The sequence below is a fragment of the Argiope bruennichi genome, chromosome 3 (assembly GCF_947563725.1).
Source record: "Argiope bruennichi chromosome 3, qqArgBrue1.1, whole genome shotgun sequence".
Classification (NCBI taxonomy): domain Eukaryota; kingdom Metazoa; phylum Arthropoda; class Arachnida; order Araneae; family Araneidae; genus Argiope; species Argiope bruennichi.
This window is the reverse complement of record NC_079153.1, coordinates 1,891,712-1,911,903: the sequence shown is the minus strand read 5'-3', so window position 1 is coordinate 1,911,903 and position 20,192 is coordinate 1,891,712. Positions and strand designations below refer to the sequence as shown.

At 32.6% G+C, this 20,192-nt stretch overlaps 1 protein-coding gene across 1 annotated transcript; it reads left to right on the top strand.

Annotated features, from left to right (window-relative positions):
- Nucleotides 1-883: 883 nt before the first annotated feature.
- On the top strand, nucleotides 884-18,302 carry LOC129964201 (cytochrome P450 3A2-like). The gene is made up of 5 exons (XM_056078920.1): nucleotides 884-1,165; nucleotides 4,584-4,745; nucleotides 5,667-5,889; nucleotides 15,654-15,845; nucleotides 17,848-18,302. Exons 1-5 carry the CDS (start codon nucleotides 884-886, stop codon nucleotides 18,300-18,302), a joined length of 1,314 nt encoding a protein of 437 aa, XP_055934895.1.
- The last annotated feature ends 1,890 nt before the right edge of the window (nucleotides 18,303-20,192 follow it).

Genomic DNA, 20,192 nt, shown 5'->3' with positions numbered 1-20,192 from the left:
TTCACTTGTACTCAGACAGACAGAATTTTCTTTTTCTGAATAAGTTGGATTGAAATTTAAAACAACAAGATGCAAAATCCATACTAAAATATACAGAATGCATCAGATGTGTTGTCTGCTTTACAACTTATTTGAGACCGAATTGAAACATGGAATAATTGTTGTGCCACACGTACGTGAATTTCTGTAAGACTTTTTAGCTAGTAAATATTATAAACTGAACTGAGTGAAAATATGATAAACCTAGATAGGGTGCATAATTGTTTACATTTTGTTATGGTATGTGTCGGTGGGAATGCTAAAAATATGGATTTAAAAAAACGTAGTAAATCAAATGCTGAGAGGATTCATAGTACAAGATTAGAGGATGGCAGATAATAATCCTTTAGATAGATACACAATAGACAGATGAGTTTAATAATTCTGTTTCTTCCTTCAGAGATGAGTTCTTTCCTGAAAACTAGAACCTTTTCCAAAAAAAAAAGTGCGATTGTATAGTAACAGCAGATTACTAATGTCCGTTCAAGCAATTCACCGATTAATACAAAGACATGGAAGTAGAAGCATAAATACGGAAAGGAATGCAGTTCTAAAGTCAAAGGTAATAAGTTCTCACCGCCAATTCAACATTTTTTTCTTAATCGAATGTGTTCATTGTTCATCAAAACAAAATTGTCTCTTTTATTCATTCACCAATGCATTACTTTTTATTTACCCCCCCCCTCACTCACTTCCCCGCACACAAAACAAAGAGAATATATATATATATATATATATATATATATATATATATATATATATATATATATATATATATATATATATATATATATATATATTCTCTCCCTGACGTAAAATGATCTTTCTTCTTTTATTCACAGGAATGGAATTTATTGCGATTTTTTTGGTAACCATATCTGTTTGTATTGCTACGGTTATTATAAGCTGGACTAGGAGCAGGCAGAAACGGCACAGATTGTTTAAAGAGTGCGGCATTCCAGGCCCGGAACCCGCCTTCTGGAATGGAAACTTAAAAGAAATCAAGAGCAGACCGACTCCACATGAAACCATCGCCGCATGGTTGAAGAATTATGGAAATGTATTTGGATTTTTTATGGGGGAATTACCGTTTGTCGTAGTAAAAGATTTAGAAATGCTGAAACAGGTAAACCTAAATTCCTCGTTTTATGGTTTTATAAATATATCCTATATCATTTCTGATTTCATTTTAGTCACATATTTGAAGATAACGCCAATGATTTAATAAACATTTAATCGTGAGAGTTTTTTTATTTGCTTTTACTTTTTTTAGATTTCTTTCATGTGTCTGATGACTGAATTTTGCAATCGCTTTTTGATAAACTAAAATTGCGTAATTCTGACCAAATCTGTATTTCGATGGCAAAATAATATTCAGAAATATCTAAATTGAATTATCAATTTATTATTTAATTTTAAATTAATTTTTATTTCACAGGAAAAACAACATTTGGCATCGAATTTGAAATAAGCTGAATCTAAAAGCTTTTATGATAATTAGAATAAATTTTGAAATATTTTAAGGATTAAAAAGTGTAAGTAATAAAAAAAGACTGCAATTTTAAAATACATTTCTACGAGTGTATTTATAAAGCAAGAAATAATTTTTTTAAATAAAAAAAATAATTCTGCTGGTCAAAATAATATTTTGAAAGCAATGCATTGAAAACAGATTAAATCACAGTGAGTATCAAAAGAAAGAAAACCTTTTAAAATTAAGAATTAAAATATAACTTCAATTTACATAAAATATTTATACTCTTATTTTACTGATTTCTCTTTGATCGGCAGAAACTCAATAAGAATATCAAGTTGTGGTTCATGAATTATTTTATAAAAGAAAATGCAAAGGTTGAAACTTATTATAAAGACGCACATTTTATTCATCGCCAGTTCATAGGATCAAAAAGAATTTTAAAGCACATTCGATATTCTAGATTAGATAGGTTAAAAAAACATTGTAAAACTATGAGGTTTTAGGTTGGTTTCATCTGTATTCACACATTCTCCGTTTAATTTTTTTAAATCTGTAAATTTGGTGAAAAGAAGTCAGCCTAAAATAATTATCATATTAATTAAGGAAGAAATGTAAATTAGATTCTGAAGTTATGTTCAAGAAAGCACTTTTTTCTTAAATCATAATTTTAATTCCAGTTAAAGCATGAGAGAAAAAAAATGTGCATGGAACTGTTGATTTATTCTGCATTTCAACAAAACAATTAGAATTATTTAACAAACTGTGGCTAAAATTAATTTTGATAATTTATTAAAACTAATGTATGAATTCGACGAAACAAAACTAGTATTACTGAAAAGCTGTATCTTCTTTAATTTGAAAGTGGTAAAAAAAAATTTTTTGTGCAGTAATATACTAAAAAACATTAAAATTTCGACGATTTTTTGAAATTAACATCAATGTTTCGAAAAAAAATCGGACACCTCTTTTCTAAGATTTAACTAAACGCGATAACTTCTTCAGCGCCAGCGTCCTGGCCCAGGGGTAGCACGTCTCTTGAACTTGGTGCAATATATAATAATAATAATGGGATAAGCAACAACAAATTCTTATGTCTCGAGCACCACGCAATCTATAATAAAAAGAACCATCTTAAAAATATTATCAAGATGCATTATTTATTAGTTTTCAGAAAGCTACTAAAGGCAAGTGTTTAAAATTCTAATTATTGTTTTTAATCAAACAGATATTCATCAAAGACTTTCATGTGTTTTGCAATCGGCCGTTTGTGATGGATATGCCGCCTCTGAACAAAACACTTATTGGATTAAGAGGCAAGCGCTAGAATGAAGTAAGAAGACTTCTTACTCCTAATTTTACTTCAGGGAAGATCAAATTGATGTCACACATTGTGAGCAGAAAAGTAAGTCATATATCAATCAAGACATATCATCACATGTCATATAGTTTGGAGCAAGTTGGAATTTCTTGCTTTAAGATTTCAATGAAACGCTGAGACCAAAAGCACAGGATGTCCAGAAAGGTCATTTACAAACCTCCTCATTTCTGTCTCATCAGATATCCAGAAACAAGTCAAATAAGGACTATCAAAAGTATCCTTATTTTCCAGGAGTCATTTGACATCTAATTAATAAGAAAACGAAATGTACAGAATAAAGTATGAAACACAGTTTTAATAGTGTTCGAACTCAAAAGATTTCATCATGTACATTTGTTTTCAGGTTTTAATTCTTTCCTCATTTATAATCCGAAGAGAAATTTCTACTTTCTTGATGGCAACGCTTTAGTTTTCGATATGAAGGAAAGGAGCTCAACTTCATAAACCAATTTTGCATTAGAACGTTTTTACTCCAGTTTCATATTTGTCGTATTTTGTTTCACATATCTATAAATATATTGTAATTATCATTGCTTGTATAAATCCATCGTTTCATGTAACAAAATATTATTAAATGTATTTTATTTTCATTGAAGCTTTTCATAAAGAAATAATTGATTTAAATTAAAACTTTTCTCATTTTCCAAGGGATTATTTATAGACTCGGGGGTAAAAGAATGCCGTTTGCAAGACCAACACGATACAATAGCATAAATAAAATTCTATGCAACGTGTTTTCGGACAGCACATTTTATATTCCATTTTAATAATTCCAAAACTTAGTTTTTCGCATTGAATCCTATATGCTTTGGTTACTTTCATGCTGTTTAGAGTTTATAATGTGTTTTGCATGCAACTATGTTCTTGAACTGTTACAAATTTGGTACTCCAATAAATATGTATAGAATGTAGTGTCACTTTTACCCACAAAGAATTTTCTGTAGGGCTAACATTTTGCTTTAATGATTCTGTGGCATGTTATATTACAAAGCTGAGTACTTTCTGTATCTCTGACGAAAATCTGAAATTTCAACAGTCTTTTGGGAGACCTTGCATAGAACCGGGCATAATGATAATAGAGAAAAAAGGGAAAAGGGTACAAAATCAATGAACAATAGCTAAAATCTGGCAATGAAAAAGCAGATTATTCCATAATCCTATTTTCCACTTCGTTTTTTTTTAAACTTATGAAACTACATGTATTGGAGATTATGCTTGGTTCTTATCAATTAGTCCATCGGACAATAAAGTAACACAATATATAACACATTTTTAACTTCATTTTATGGTGTTGCATTATGTGGTTGGTTTTGGGAATAAACTAATCGCTAACACAATTCAACAGGAGAATCTATCGATACCCTGGAAGGAGGTGCTACAAGAGTTTGTCCAGGTTTATATTCACATTACCACTGAAGTTTATAATTCTGATGTCACATTCTTTTTCCTAATTTACTGTCATAGAAAGCCCTGTAATTAACATATGCTACATTTTTGACTACGTGTTCCGAAGTAACTGTGGTTTATCCATGTAAGCTTAAGTTCCAAGCAAATTAATGATCAATTACCGTGAATAAATCTGTAGACTGAAATCAATCGACTCTCTTTCTGTATAAACAGTGATGAAATTGTAATAACTCATGTAACAAAATGTTTATTCGTGGTGCCCCTTTTTTTCTCCTTTTCAAGGTAGACATCACAGTTGATGTCATTACAAAGGAAGCGCAAAAGAACGAAGCATTCGACATGCACAAGGTTGTGCAAGGGCTGACGTTGGATGTTATAGCTGATTGCGCCCTCGCTATGAAAACACGCTGCCAGGACAATCCAGAGGACATTTTTCTCACATCTGTAAGTTTTTTTTTTTTGGTTTGAAATATATATTTTTTTAATTAGTACGGAAAAATTTCTAATTAAAAAGTTGCAAATGCTGTTAAGATTGTTCTCTGCTTGCTGATTTAGCTGGACTAAATAGGTTATTTGCTTCCTAATTATTATGAAATATTCTTTTCCATTTTAAATCAAGTCATGAGTATGATCCCATGCACAAAAATTTGCACGAATAGAATCGTATTTAGTTTTATATATGAGAGGAAATGACTTCTTAAGGAATTGAATAAATACTGGCTGGTCCTTAATGATGCATCATCCACATATGACTGTGCTGCCCCAGAATGTTGTATATATATATAACAATGCAAGTTTATATCTACACCAAAAAAAATATTGGATGGGGAACCAGAATTGACCAAAATAAGTAAGCAGCCTTAATAATAATTATGTATATCTTTTTGCTTCTGTTACCACTCTACAGGCCAAAACCACTGGATCTAAAATGACATTATTTAACGTTAACATACATTGGAGAGTGCACTTGGAAACAATTGTTTGAGTATTAAAAATAATTTTAATTAATTAAATATTAAGGAAAATTATATTGCACAAAAAAGAGTTTTTAAAATTTGAAATATCACTTATTCAACTAATATGATGGGTTAGTTTATATTAACTACTTAAGCATAGAAAAAAAATTTGGCAGTGTTAAATGCCTTTAAGATTCCATTTCGTGAAACTATACTCCGGATGAACAAGTTCATCGCAACAGGCAGCTAATACTTTATAAACATTGAATACGAACCACTTGAAAAATGTTATTATATAGCATAAACAATCTGTTCAGATCTATTCCATTTCCCTTTAATGATTTGCGCATTGATTCTTTTTGGTTCAATATGCCTCATTTACATTGTTTCACTCATTCATTCTTGACAGGCAAGAAGTTATTTCCACCACGCGCATGGCTCGCTGACAGATTGCGCGATAATGTTTCCATCTGTGGCTCGCATCATGAGTTTTTTCCATAGATTCACGACAGCCGGACAAATGACTGATCTCATTGTGAGCAGCTTGAGCAAAGCCATCGCTGAAAGGAGCAAGAATCCGAAAATAAAGAATATGGACTTTTTACAGCTGATGCTAGACCACCGAGAGAACAGTAAGATTTAGTTTTAAAACAACCTTTTTTTTACCTATACAATTTTTCTATTGCCTCATATATGAAGTAAGAAAAGCGAAATTGTTATTCTGTCTGTCTGTGAACACGATCATTCAAAAGATAATTCACGATCACTCACGATAACTGACATTAGCCCCAAATTTTTATATGTTTATCATATTTTGGGCTAAATCCATCTAAAGAAAGGTTACCTATTTGTCAGAGTACACATGAATACTATAACTAAACAAAGCGGAGAAAATTGAGTTATTTCACTCATTAATAACAATTAATGAATTAATTCATTAAATAACAATTTAATGAAGTTTTTAATGACAATTGTCAATGTCAAAATAGGAAAAAAAAACTTTTTCCCCCAATGCATTAAGCAGAAATAAACGGCCAATTAAGGGAAATTATAACTTCTAACCAGGACTAAAAAAACATGCAACAAACTAACAGTAGTGTTCTATCCGAAAATTTCAAGAATACTCTCTGACAAAGGTCCTCCCACCACATAAAATTGTAGACCTTGGATAATACAATGAATACTTTGCATGGCATTAGTGAACGATAAATACGAAATATAGATATTTGTCATAAAATTAGCATTTTTACTGAATCTGTTGTGAGAAGATATATTGCCTTTTTCCCGCAGCTCGACACCAAAATTTGACATACAACTACAGTCAAAAGATAGCATATTGAATTTCATTGATTTAAGTTATTACCTTTATAAGTTTTGGCATTTGCGTGTATGCGAAATTATAAACTAAGAGATGGTGAGCCGTTTGGAGGATTTAGAACAAAATGTATATCTGCATTTTCGATTCTAAACCGGTATTCCAAATTCTATGTAATTTGCTTTTTGTAGCTACCGAGTTCACGTATTCAAACAGTAAGACGGGTATACTTTCTGTGACTATATTTCATCACAATTTGATTGCAATCCAAAAATTGGGTCAAAATTCCATATACCGAATTTCAGCCAATTAGCCTGGCTAATTTTAAGTTATCGTGTTTACAAAGAGACAGACATGATGCTATAAATGTGTTTTTCTGACAGGGGGTCAGAAACATGGAGATTCGTCAAAATCTTGAATGCAAACTTTTTGACGATTACAATACTTCTTCTAAACTTCCTAAAACTGTCGTAAAAATCATTGTGGTCTTTCAATATATCCGATATCTTAAAATATTTCTTATAAACAGAATGTTTAAAGTCCATTTATAAAAAAAGTTGCGATCAGTTAATCAAAATGGCTCTTTTTTATTTTTGCTTCAGGGTAATTTTATTAGAGGAGGTAGAGTTTGTAGAGGGTTGTTGTTGCCGTTAACAACTGGAAAGCTTTCTTCAATGATTTCGTTTTCATTATACTGCATGAGACTGATTTCACTCTATTGTCCAAAAGCTCCGATTCAGTCGGTCGAAATGTTAGATATATTTCCTGAATCTCACTAGTTTTTACTGTTTTCCACAATTTTTTTTGTGTGTGTTTTAAAATCGAACAAATCTTTTAAGAAAGTTAATTAAAAATTTATAATAAAATAATCATATTATTTAGTTTGAATAGTAAAATGCACAAGGTAGATGAGAAAACCTATCGTTATCAACGTTAAATATTATTTAAGTAGGAAATCACACATAGAAAGTCTTTGAAAAAAGAACTGATCTTCTCTAAAAAATCTTCCAAGATCTCTTTCTCTCTTTTTTTAATACTACATAATTATGTACATTGATAAAGTGCGTACATACGGGTAAAAAAATTATACATACATCCATGAAATAAGACAAAAGCTTTATTAATAAGGGGTTGGACCACTCTTTGACTTAATTGCACATCGCATGTCGAGTGGGAGGAATTGCTTAGGGCCACGAACAACATTTTGTGGAACATAAAGGCATTCTTCCGGGATTGCATCAGCGATTTCGAAAGCGTAGATAGTGTAGGAAATCGTGCAAGAAATTTTCACTCCGAGTATCCCCACAGAGTTCAGGAGACCGAGATGGCGAAGCAGGACGTGCTAATTCCTCCTCGTGATCTTCAAACCATTTTTGGACGATATCAGTTGTGTGGATAGGAGAGTTGATGAAGCGGACAATCTCCTAGAAATAAAGTGTAGAGCAGTGATTCTCAACCTGTGGGGCGCGTCCCCCTAGGGGGGCGCGAGAATATCCAAGAGAAAATATTATTTAAAAGAGAAAATATTATGACTGAAAGGAAAGCACACATACACATAGAAAACAAAATACATTTCTTCATATTTAATAACTTATTGAAGAAAAACAACTTAATTAATCAAAACATACTAAATTAAAAACAAATTTAATAATTACTAGTGACTTCCTTGGGCTTGTCTTGCAGGGCAAAGTTTTTCGAAGGAAGGCTTAATATTAGAAATAGTCAGTCTCAGTTCTCGAATATGTCGACCAAGTACCTCAATTTTATCACAAATAAACTATTGCGAAAATTTTTCTTCTCTTTCTAAAACTTTTCTTTCTTAATTCATAAAAAAAAATCATAATTTCTTCTCTTAATTCATAAACACGTTGCAAAAATTTCCCACGTGATGACCATCTTGCCTCGCAATAAAATAGTAACGCTGCATGTACTGAACCCATGCCTTTACAAAGTGCGGAAAAGACTCTCAATTTCAGGGGTGTCATTTTTATATAATTTCTACGGTTACAACCGTAGTTAACACAGTATTCAAACCAGGGCCCATTTCTTTAGAAGCCAAAGCTTCTCTGTGGATCATGCAATGTGTGCACTGAGGCGATTTTTGTTTTAAAAGTGCTTGTATTCCTTTAAATCTTCCGGTCATTGAACGAGCAACATCGGTACATATTCCGACGCAATTTTTCCATTCTATGTTTGCCTCGTTCATAAAGTCCTTTAAAATAACAAATAATGCGAGTGCTGATGTTTTGAGTTCTATTGGTTTGCAGAAAAGTAGTTCTACTACTGATATATTACCACAAATTCGAACATGGTAATTAAATGAGCATCTTTATTACTATCTGTTGCTTCGTCAAGTTGTATTGAAAACAATTTGTCACGCAAATTGTTATGATTGTTATTGCTTTTAATATGATTTTAATTTTAATTCGAAGAATTCTCTGGGTTTGTTGACGTACTCACTATGAAGCGTTTCCGAATGTTGTTTAAGTTTATTAGGTTTCATGCTGTCTGCGGCCAACAATTTTGAGCAAATGATACACAGGGGCCTTTTTTCTTCATTTACTTCAGTACTGGTAAACCCAAAATTTAAGAAATCTTGAGAATATTTCCTTGATTTTATTTTCGGAACCACGCTCGTCTGTGTACTTGTTGATGCTTGACTGTCGTCTAATGCTTGCTTACTTCCGCTTAAAAATTTATTCATGAGTCTGCATAAATCTGCTGCCGTGAATATTTAATATGGTGAATTGCAATTAACACGAAAACATATATAACATACAAATTCACAATTGATTCGATAGCGATAAAAGGATCGACTCGAATGAGACTGGATGAAATTGAAACTTGCGTGTCGAATATTTTCTTTCTTCTTATGAGAAAACATTTACTCCGCGCAAGCTCGAGACGGCCTCGATCGTGTGGATTCCCTTGCACAAACATTCCTATTTTTTTCACTTTCGTTTTGTGATGCTTCTGTTTTATTTCTTTTATTATTCTAAAAAATGTATTACCCGTTTCTAAATTTAGCTCACCCCGTCTAGGTTAACTTTCATTGATGAATTTTTCTACTTTCATATTCTTTTAACGTTATCTCCCTGTTTGGCTTTCATTTCAAATATAATATTTAAATTTTCCCCGCTTTCATTCGCTTCGTCTGTTCACTGACCGCTTTGCAAAATGCCAGATGTGGTTTCTCGCCAATGTTGGCTCGCTTTTACTCTTGTTTTGGCAGTTAATTAAAAATAATTTAAAAACAGAATCCAAAATACTCAATATACATTATTGTTGTATGCATTTTATTGTAAGGGGGGGGGGCGATGAAAATTATGATTGAAAACTGGGCCACGAATACTGAAAGGTTGAGAAACGCTGGTGTAGAGGAAAGAGGCACCTTATGCCCCAAAATATCGACAGAGTGAGCAGTTGTAACCCTCTCATGCAGAATAGTATGCGGCTCAAATCACGTCTAGATTTCGCACCAGATACCATAAGGGAAACTACCTTCATACTTCACAGTCGGTTAGAGGCAGTCATGCGAAAATGTCTCTTTGGGTGTTCTTCACGCATAAACGTGTTCAGTTGGCTGAAATATGCTGAATGTGTATTTATCAGACCAGATGCCCCTATTGTGGAGACCAGTTTCTGTGCTTTTTACACAATTTGGGTCGCTAAAATGCATGATGTGTTGTTACCAATGATTTTCAAATTCCATTTCTTCCGTAAACTTTTGAAACAAGAAGTTCCCTTTGAAAGTTCCCTTCATTTTATGCTGAAATGATATTTCTGAGGTTACTATTTATCTCAGAATTTAACTGGGATAAAGATTTCTTGTGCTTTCGGGCGGCTATGGGAGTCAATACTCTTTTATCCCGCTCAGAAAGGATTTTCCCTCGTCCACTGTTGGGCTTCGTAGATGCCACATGACCGTATTTCTTAAATGCTGCAATAACAGCTGATATAGTGCTTTAAATAATAGGCTGTTTCCGTCACAGAACAACCCACACATTGCATTCGATCCATCTTACTTTTTTCGCACTCTTAACGGGTGAGTCATAATTGAGTTTTTCAGAAAGTACGTTAGGTGCATACAGTACCTATGATTGATGTTGAGAGATTGATACTTTATTCTTTCATAACCATTAGATGGCAGACTTGAGCGCAGAATAGCATGCACATTCTGCGTTTTTTTTAAATGAACCGTGCCTTTTTCGTGGTTGTTAGCATTATTTTGTCACTAGTCTGTAATTTCGCAGAATGACATGATAATTTTATTCCTGACATCGTTAATATTTGCGAAGTATTCGAGGAGAGATGTACTTTTCTTTATAAATATTCACAATCGGTGGTTATGTAATGAGAGAAACGATTAACCCATACTTTTATTTAAAATTTTAAAAAACTGTATCAAGGTATTAACACTTATTATTTCAGAAAAATGACACATGACTTCCCCATCAGAAATAACATAAATTTGGAAGAGAAATTACAAACATATAGATACAATATATCAGCGTACAATTTGTGATCATCTACTACCATTGTACATTATACAATGCAATAGAAATTTTTTTATTATTTTTTTGAAGAACGTAATTTGTATTAGCGTTAATTTTTTACATCTATTAGTATTGTTATGAAATATTTTTTCATTTTTTTGAAAAAGCTTTCTATCATTTAAAAAATATTTTAATAAGATTAAAATTCGAAATATATTCTGGTTTTCTACCTTGAATACAAATCCCAAACAAGTTTGTACAGAAAATTTTATTTCTCAAATTCTTCAGAAAATTTCTCAAAATCTAACACAATATATATTATTGACCAGAATCTCTTTTCTGAAGATCAATCACATTGTCGACGTTTCATTTCTATATTCACTGTTGGATTGAAAGCTTCCATTGGCATTTCATTTGCAGTAGTTTTTCCGAAAAAAATTTTAGGCCTTAAAATCCATTTTTCATGTTCCATATTTACCACTTAAATCATTGCTGTTCCTTCGCGCTAGTTAACGTTTCAAGTAGACATTGTGCTGGTTATATCATCTGCATTGATTCATTGAGTGTTTTACAATCAGTGATTGTTGAATCATTAGTCATTGTTGTTTTGACATCTTAGAACTTTATTAAAAACTTTCAAGGTTTTACACCAACCGATGTGTGAATAACCAGAAATGAAAAGCCGACAAGACAAAATATTTTGCAGCTGACTATGCCCATCCCTCTAGGTAATCTTAAAAAACATTTCAAGGCTACTCTTTTCTCACGCTGGTAAACCTAGTGGTCTGATGAAACAAAGAATAAACTGCAAGCAATAAAACCATTGATATTTATTTAGAAATCGAAAAAGCGACTCCATCTTAAAAGCATTGCGCACTGGACACTCACCGGTATTTGAAAATGGGAGAGAAGGCTACCGCGTACCCTCACTTTCACAGTCTGTGGTCAGCTTTTCACATTTTGGTGGAATTTTTAAACTCTCAAGGAATTGAATTGCATTCAGACAACTTCCGTTACCCTTTTGACACTAGTGGATAAAACATCCCATAACCAACTCTTTCCCTCTTTCAAATCCATTGGATTTTAATCTCTTATTTAATTACATTTTCTAATTTTTTTTTCGACGCTCGTAAATCTTTTCTTATTTGGTCATTTTGTTATCTTTCTAGTGCTTCTAGTTATTGGCACAATTGATTTTTAAACAAATGAGGGTTCAACCTTAAGTCTCGCTCTGTGGAATGACTCATACATCAATGAACCACAAACAGACCAAACCTAACTTAGAAATTTTGCACGTGTCGTCTATAGGAGACACCATCGTAAAGAATATCTTTCGAATGCAAATACATAATTAGATCTAGCTGTAAAGGTTAGAATTTGCACTTTATGCTTAGCTTCAGGATAAAAATTCTATAATTTCAGCTGCGATAACCTTTTAATTAAATTTCCCTGTTAAACACGAGTGAGGAAAGAAGGCATGGCTTCCTTTGCAATTCACATGTGCAAAGTGTTTAGGTAGTTACATCTTTTTCATTGGAACGAGTATACATAAGAGTCTCGAGAACAAGCAAATTTTGAATGTCCAAAATGAAGGCAATAAAAAACATTGAAGCGAGTTTGGAATACAAGAGTTTCCTGTTGTAACTTCTAGTAATATGCTTTAATGGATAACAGCAATGAAGTAGATTGGAAGATTAGGAAAACAGGCTTTGCATGGAGAAGTTTTCCTTCTCCACATTTTTTAAAATGGCGAGAAGAGTTTATTTCTTATTTATCCTGAACTTGTTCTCTTGCAGTGTGTTGTGAACTAGTTCTCTTTCCTTAAGAAATGTCCAATTTTGAGATGATGGGTGGGGGAATATATTAAAGGTGATTAATGTTGGTGTCTAGGCCGGGATAGCCTGGCTGGTAGGGCGTTGAACTCGTCAACGCCCTACCAGCCAGGCTATCCCGTCAACGCCCTATGTGAGTTCGAATCCAGCCGGCAGAAGACACTCCTTCTATAAGATGGCTGGTGCACGTATAAATCTGTCGTGACCACAAAGTCTCCCAAGTCGAGACAATACCATTGGGGGTACTGGATCAGAGGAGATCATTTTCTGATTCAGGTCTGAACTACAATCTGTGGATGAGTGAATGAAATGTATGAATGAAGTGCGCCCCGTAAAAAGGGCTGTGACGCATGAGTAGCTTAGTCGTACTTTTGGTCCCAGATGCCGCTACTGAAAACAAAAGATGCTACATCTCTCGGATTAAAATCGTTGACTTCGTCAGCGGGCTTATCTGTGAGAAGTGCCATAAGAAACAAACTACAACAATATTGGTGTCTAATTTTTTTTAGATTCTGAATTTCCTGGGCCTGCTTAGAGAAGAAGCTTCTAGATGCAAATTTTCGAACAGAACGTTTCGTTGGATATTGCATCAAAAATATTACAAATGAGACCATTTAAAATTAAAATGATCGAATGATGTCAAACTTTTCGCCTTTGTAAGAAGGGGCATTTCATAAAGAAAAAGAATCAGCTATTCATTAGGTGAAAAATTGGAAGCCTTTCGGTGCGTGCTGAAGGAAGTAGTTCACACCTCCGTGTGATCAATGTTATTTAGATCCGATGATTTTTCTCACCACACAGCTTCACAGTAGATGTCAGTTTTTAGCTCTATCTACCTTCGCCTCAGCCACAGTACTAACCGGAACTTGTACTCTGAGTCACTTCCTGGGTTGGGCTGGGATGACGGAACTTCGTCATCGCGATATATCGTCCGACACATATCGATACTTTTTGACGTATCGCGATATCATTATTTATTTATAGCTATTGACTGATCAGAAAGATTCCAAACAAAAGGAAGTTTCACTTTATGTAATAAAAATATTTGTTTCCTTTCAAATAAAAATAGTTAGAAAATAATTTTGTTAAATCCACTTTAACGCTTTCTGGGGCCATGGGAAGTATACTTCCCACCAAATTCATCAATATTTTTATGAAGTTATTTGGATTAGAAAAAATTCTTACAAATTTTTCAATATGACAGATACTTAGATGTTTCAGTTCCTTATAACACACAAAATGGTGTGTCTTGATTTGTCACTAAATTAGTAATTAACTAACTAAATTAATTAATTAATCAAATTAAATTTATCTGATAAGCTAAATGAATCATTTTTCTTAAGCTAATCTCAATTCTAAAAATATTTTAATATACCATGACTGGAAAAAAATGGCCTTTAAAGGGATAGTAAAATCTGTCAATGCCAAAGCAATGTCTGCATGTTACAATTTTTAACATGGCGTTTAAAACAAGTACTTCTTTATATTAGAATATGACAGTATTTATAGAAATATTAACAAAAATTTTATATGATAGTCAATAATTATGAAAAGAAACAAAAATAAACACTAACCGATAACCAAAACGAAATAGAAAAACCAAATTTATTGTGAATATCAATTTATTGTATCGCGATTTATTGGGAACTTTTATTCAGGATCATGATTTTGGTAGTTAGATATTTTTTGAAAACCGGAATCAAAAAATCGATTTTTTAAAGCTATCGATTTTTTTTTTTTAGATAAATCGAAAATCAGTACAGCCTTACTCCTGGGTACAGTAACCACAATTAACGCCAACTAAAGAAAAGTAATTGCTCTTTGCTTGATCTCTAGCTAACTAGTCAAGCAAGTGGCTAGTTAACAAGCGGATGAATGCACCGGGGATCATCATGCCCGAGTCTTGTAATGGTTTGTTATGCACAGCCAAGAAGCGAAATTTGTGACTGTCCATGAAAAACAAGCAAATCTCCTACAGTCTGTCGTGGTACTACCTCGCTGGAGTTGAGGGAAAAAAGAAATAGAAGGCATAGGGAAGAATGCATTTAAATAGACAAAAAATTTTTGGATGCTTCGCGATCGGGGCTTTCGTAATCAGGTAAAGAAAATAACTCTTTAAAGAAAAAAGGAAGGAGATGGAATTGAAATTGTATAACTTCGAGTTCACATCATTTCGAATAACTTAAGTCGAATTAGATGATTACTTCGAATTTAATTCTCACATATCTATCATTAAAAGATGTGGAGATTTCGAATTCGCTCTTCTATTGTTGAAAAAATTATGGCGCAAAAGATGTGTTCTTAGACTCTTGTCAATACTATTTCATAGGGGACAACAAGAAATGCTTCGAACTGTTGTGCTTTAAATTTACAGATTCACACATAAAATTAATTTTCCTTTGCTTTTTTTTAACTTTATTTTCCCATAACTCTTTCTCAATTCTTTCAAGGAATAGAGTCTCTTTGTTGAAATGTATTGTTTTCTTGTATATAAAAAATTAATTTATATGCATTAAATGTGAGACTTCTTTTCTCGAAGAATAAAATTTATATTTAATTAATAATAAAATAAAATTATGCTAAATCACCAAATATTTTCTTCGTAAGGAATATTGCAAATAGAACAACAAATAATAAAGATTAGTTTTTGCTTCATTTGCCTAGTGTAAAATTCAAATATGTAATAAAATCTTTAACTTTTTGGAATTAAAATAATTATTCAACAATTGAATTCTTCCACTTTATAATTTCAGGCGTGACTGCCGTGGGATTATCTGATGAAGAAATTGTTGCCAATGCTTATATTTTTATTCTGGGTGGCTACGAATCGACCTCGACGGCGTTGGCATTTACCTTCCATTTACTCGTGAAACATCCGGAGATTCAAGAAAAACATTATGAAGAGATTCAGAAAGCGGAAGATGACAGTTACCACTCCATTCAAAGTAAGCAGAATGCCAAAGACTTCCTCAGTGTCGATCATTTTTTTAATTATCTTTGCTTATGTGAAATCTACGAAAGACATTTATACTCATCCCCCCAAAGTATATGCGATTCATCTTGATTACATCAACACATTCTTTATTTGTGCCATCCTCTTTTTCTTTTCTTTTCAGATACTTAATCAGTCAGATTGTTTTTTTTTCTTCTACCCATGTTGTGATGTAATGTCTTAGTAATCAGGCAACTGATCTTTGTAAAACTATTATTCAGCAGATAATATTGTTATCTTGTTTATTGTATCAAACGAATGTGATTGACGAATTCTTGTCTCATAAAGAAGAAAGAATAGATTTCCTCGTCTTGTTTTCTGTTGACTTGGAAATTATTATTGGGAGAGGGAAGAATTGTCCTGTCTCTTTTGTCAACATTTCTATCTTGAGATTTCATCAGGTCCTCATTTTAAAAGTTAGTAATTAAAATTACCAGATACATACACCCAGTTTTTATCGAACATGCCATTAGTGACAAAATGGGTTAGGCTCGAGGACATGTGTGAAATGCGTTATTAGCACTTGGATTGTGTAAACAAATCTTGAGTGATCTCGAACCACTGATTAATAAGACTTCCGGTCGGAAATTCGAGGGAAATCAGGGCTATCTTACAATGCTCAACCGCTATCAATGCCCTTGATGCAGCTTATCGCTTTTCCAAAATGATATATGGGAAACCGTGACAAGGTGAAAACTAGAGCAAGACTTAGTTTATGTTATTTGTAAACAAATTTTATCATTTTACGCATACTGATATTGCTAGACACTGAATATTCTCCCAGAGAAGCTGTTAACGCCATTCCGTTATTTGTTAGGTCGTGTATTTTATACAACGTCTTGTTGTTTCCAACATCTTCGGTGTAAGATCTCAGTGACAAGCAAGTTGGACATTCGCTTGTCTTTCGCTATACATGCCTTTCGTAAATGATACACTTTTCACCATCACAGTTCATTCATATCTTTTTTTTATTATTATTAATCCTGCCAAAGAAATCAGACTTTTAATACTTCCATTCGAGTCTGAAAGAAAAGCTGACAACGTTATAAAAAGATATAAAGTGTGTCCCAAAATTAGCACAAGATTGGAATTTGCCACCATTCTTGCAGTAATGTGTTGGCAACCCTGTAAGAAAACCATTTGACAGCTGACAGCTTAGGGTTGGCAAAAATGAAACGTTACACGATAGAAAAAAGTGTTTTCATTGTTGAACAATATTTCAAAAATAATGAAATCCTGTCGTAGTTTGAAAATGTGGGAATTGGCCCTACTAGATCATTAGGTTTTGACAATATTGAAAATTCATTCATTACTGAACATTTCGATTCATTTCCAACATTTCGATCATTTGAAATTCATCAAAGCAGACTTAATTTTTTTTTGTATACATTAAATTTTGATTCGTTTGATCATGCCATGCCACTCTTTCGAGTGTAGGAAGCTTTAGAGTTTTTTTTTTTTTGTGTGTGTGTGTGTGTGTGAACTCTAAATAACAGCTATTTGGGCATCATAGACATTGAGTTAACGATCTTTTTCTTCAGATACGAATGCCCTGAGTAAGAATAATGATAAAAATTCAAACAACAAAACACAAGGAAGGTATACAAAATAATGTTTAATGAAATCTTAAAGATACTTCAGGTGCAATGAATTTTAATTTCAAGTAGCAATGAGTGGCGTGATGTAAATCCCCACGGAAAATGTGATTTCTCATGAGATGGTTCAAAATGCTGAAATAACGTTTTCCAAAAGTGTACCCACAGCAGGAGTAAGATTAAAAGATGGCAGAAAAAGTAAATATATTACTGCGCATAAGATATTAAGGCTGAAATTATATTTACGAAAACATTTTTAGAAACTGCACATGAAAGATATTTTAGTAGTAGATATATGCAATCAACAACGTTTGTATTTATTTTAAAATTGCTCAAAATTTAAGTTGTCATATTTTTCAGGTCTCCAGTTTCTCAACCAAGTTTTAACAGAATCTCTTCGATTATATCCTCCAGTTACAGGATTCATAACTCGAGAGTGCAGTGAAGACTATCAAGTAGGATCAGTAACAAAACCGAAAGGAGTTATCGTTGAAGCTCCCGTTTGGGACATCCATCACGATCCAGATCTGTGGCCAGACCCGTGGAAGTTTGATCCGGATCGTTTTTCGCCCGAAAACAAAGCATCCCTGAATACCATGGCCTACATGGCGTTTGGAATCGGCAGGAGAAACTGCATAGCGGCGAACTTCGTTCTGGCAGAAATAAAACTCGCAATATTTAAACTCTTGAAAAAGTTCAGATTCGAGGCTTGCGAAAAGACCGCTGATCCTTTGCCATTGGCATGTCCCGCTGTCATTACCTTCCCAGCCGATGGAGTTTATCTGAAAGCAATACCGAGAGCTATTACAATATAAGATGAATGTGACTGCATCTTGTGGCCTCTTTCTATTAGATAATTATTTAAATTAAAAAATATAAACGTACCATTTTTTAAAACTCTTTGCCAAGAAAGTAAATTTTTTTAGCTGCATTTTCTGCAGCTAATACATAAATCCAGCACTATGAACAATATAATTATCTGTAATACAACTGTAATTAAAACTGTATTGCTAAGATTGAAAAATAATTAAAATGAATTTAATATCCCATGTTTTTTGCATTTAAGTAAGAAAGAAAATTATGAGTTGAATGAGGATTCTTTGACAGATTAAAATAATAAATTCTATGCTGGTTTCATCGAAATTCGTTTAATAACTGTCATAAGCAGAAAAATCTTCTGTTATAAAATTAACTCGTAAGCAAGATCATATCTAAATATATAATGTTAAATACAAAAGTTTCCGACACGTTATGTGCGAAAGATACCTATTTTGACACTTTAAATTGAAACTGAAAGCATGCGAAGTTAGAGATAATGAAATATTTCATGTTATATAACATTCGACTTAACTGAAGTATGAGGGGTTCCCAGTAATTGTGTCAAGAAATGTTTGCGAAGAAGGGAAAGGAAGTGAACAAGCAGACAACGATCTCGGAAGGCAAGATGAAATTTCTGCACGTGGATGCAATACATGAAATATGATACCTTCTGAAACAAGCACAATAGCTCAATAAAATCAATCTAATGCAGAAAAAAATAAGAAATTATATGCAATTATATTAAAGCATTTATATGCAAGAATGCAATTAGTATGTAATTATAAGTGGTTTAGAGAGAGTTCAGCGGATTGGATGGTTATGTGCTTGTATTTATACTTCATTGATTTTTAGACAGCATTTATCTAAAATTAGCTTAGATTTAAAACTATTTCCACAAAAGTAATAAGCTTAATAGCACTCAAAATTCTTGCATGCAAGACTTGAAAAAGTAGGAACACGCATTTAACGAACTATAGTAAATAGTTCATGCATTCAGTAGATGCATTGAGGTAATAGATACTGATTGATTTTGTAGGTTATATTCAAGCATTTGGCTTTTAATAAGAATATAAAGGATTAATATTCTTATACATTTATTAAAAGCATTTAAATTCAAGCATTTTTATATAAATGGGAAATGAGGATTTATTATAGGTATTCGACATTTTGTATTTCAAAGTAAGAAAGAAAGATAATTATTTTGGAAATAAAATCTTTCTGCATTTTTTTTTTTTTTTTTTTTTTTTTTTTTTTTTTTTTTACTATATGCATTGTAAAGGGCATCTGAACATTTTAAGTTCAGATAAATTCAAATGGAATATAAATGAAAAACAACAGCATTTTTGCTGTTAGTATAATTTTCTACTTAGGAAACTTCATAGAATGGAAAGCATACGTTCAGTAGCATTTTACAATTGAATTTTAACACATTTAGTGTTACATGAAATTTCCCTTGAGTAGTCAACCATCAACGAATTTGCACTTTTAATAATTGCTGAACAAAAGATTTTGCAAATTTATCTCTTATATCCAGAACTTTGAATAATTGTTAATATCAAAAATCTTTCGCTGATTTTCTATTTTCGTTGCGATGTTCAAATCCTTAGTGAACGAAGCTATTCAAAAGCGAAACTAAGCAGATGCAAGCAGCCTGCCAGCGTCCTACTAAAGAGATTGAATGTCGCCTTTGATTTTCGAGTTTCTAAATATATACGATGAATGTGCAATCAAGCAAATTTCTTCGAACGAAAAAAATTTAATGATATAATTTAAAAAACGCTCCTGAATAAGTACTTAGTTCAATTATTACCCATTTCTTTAATTTTATTTTATTTATTGGACTGCATCCAGTATCTCCTCTTTCGAGATATTGCGCCCTGTAACGC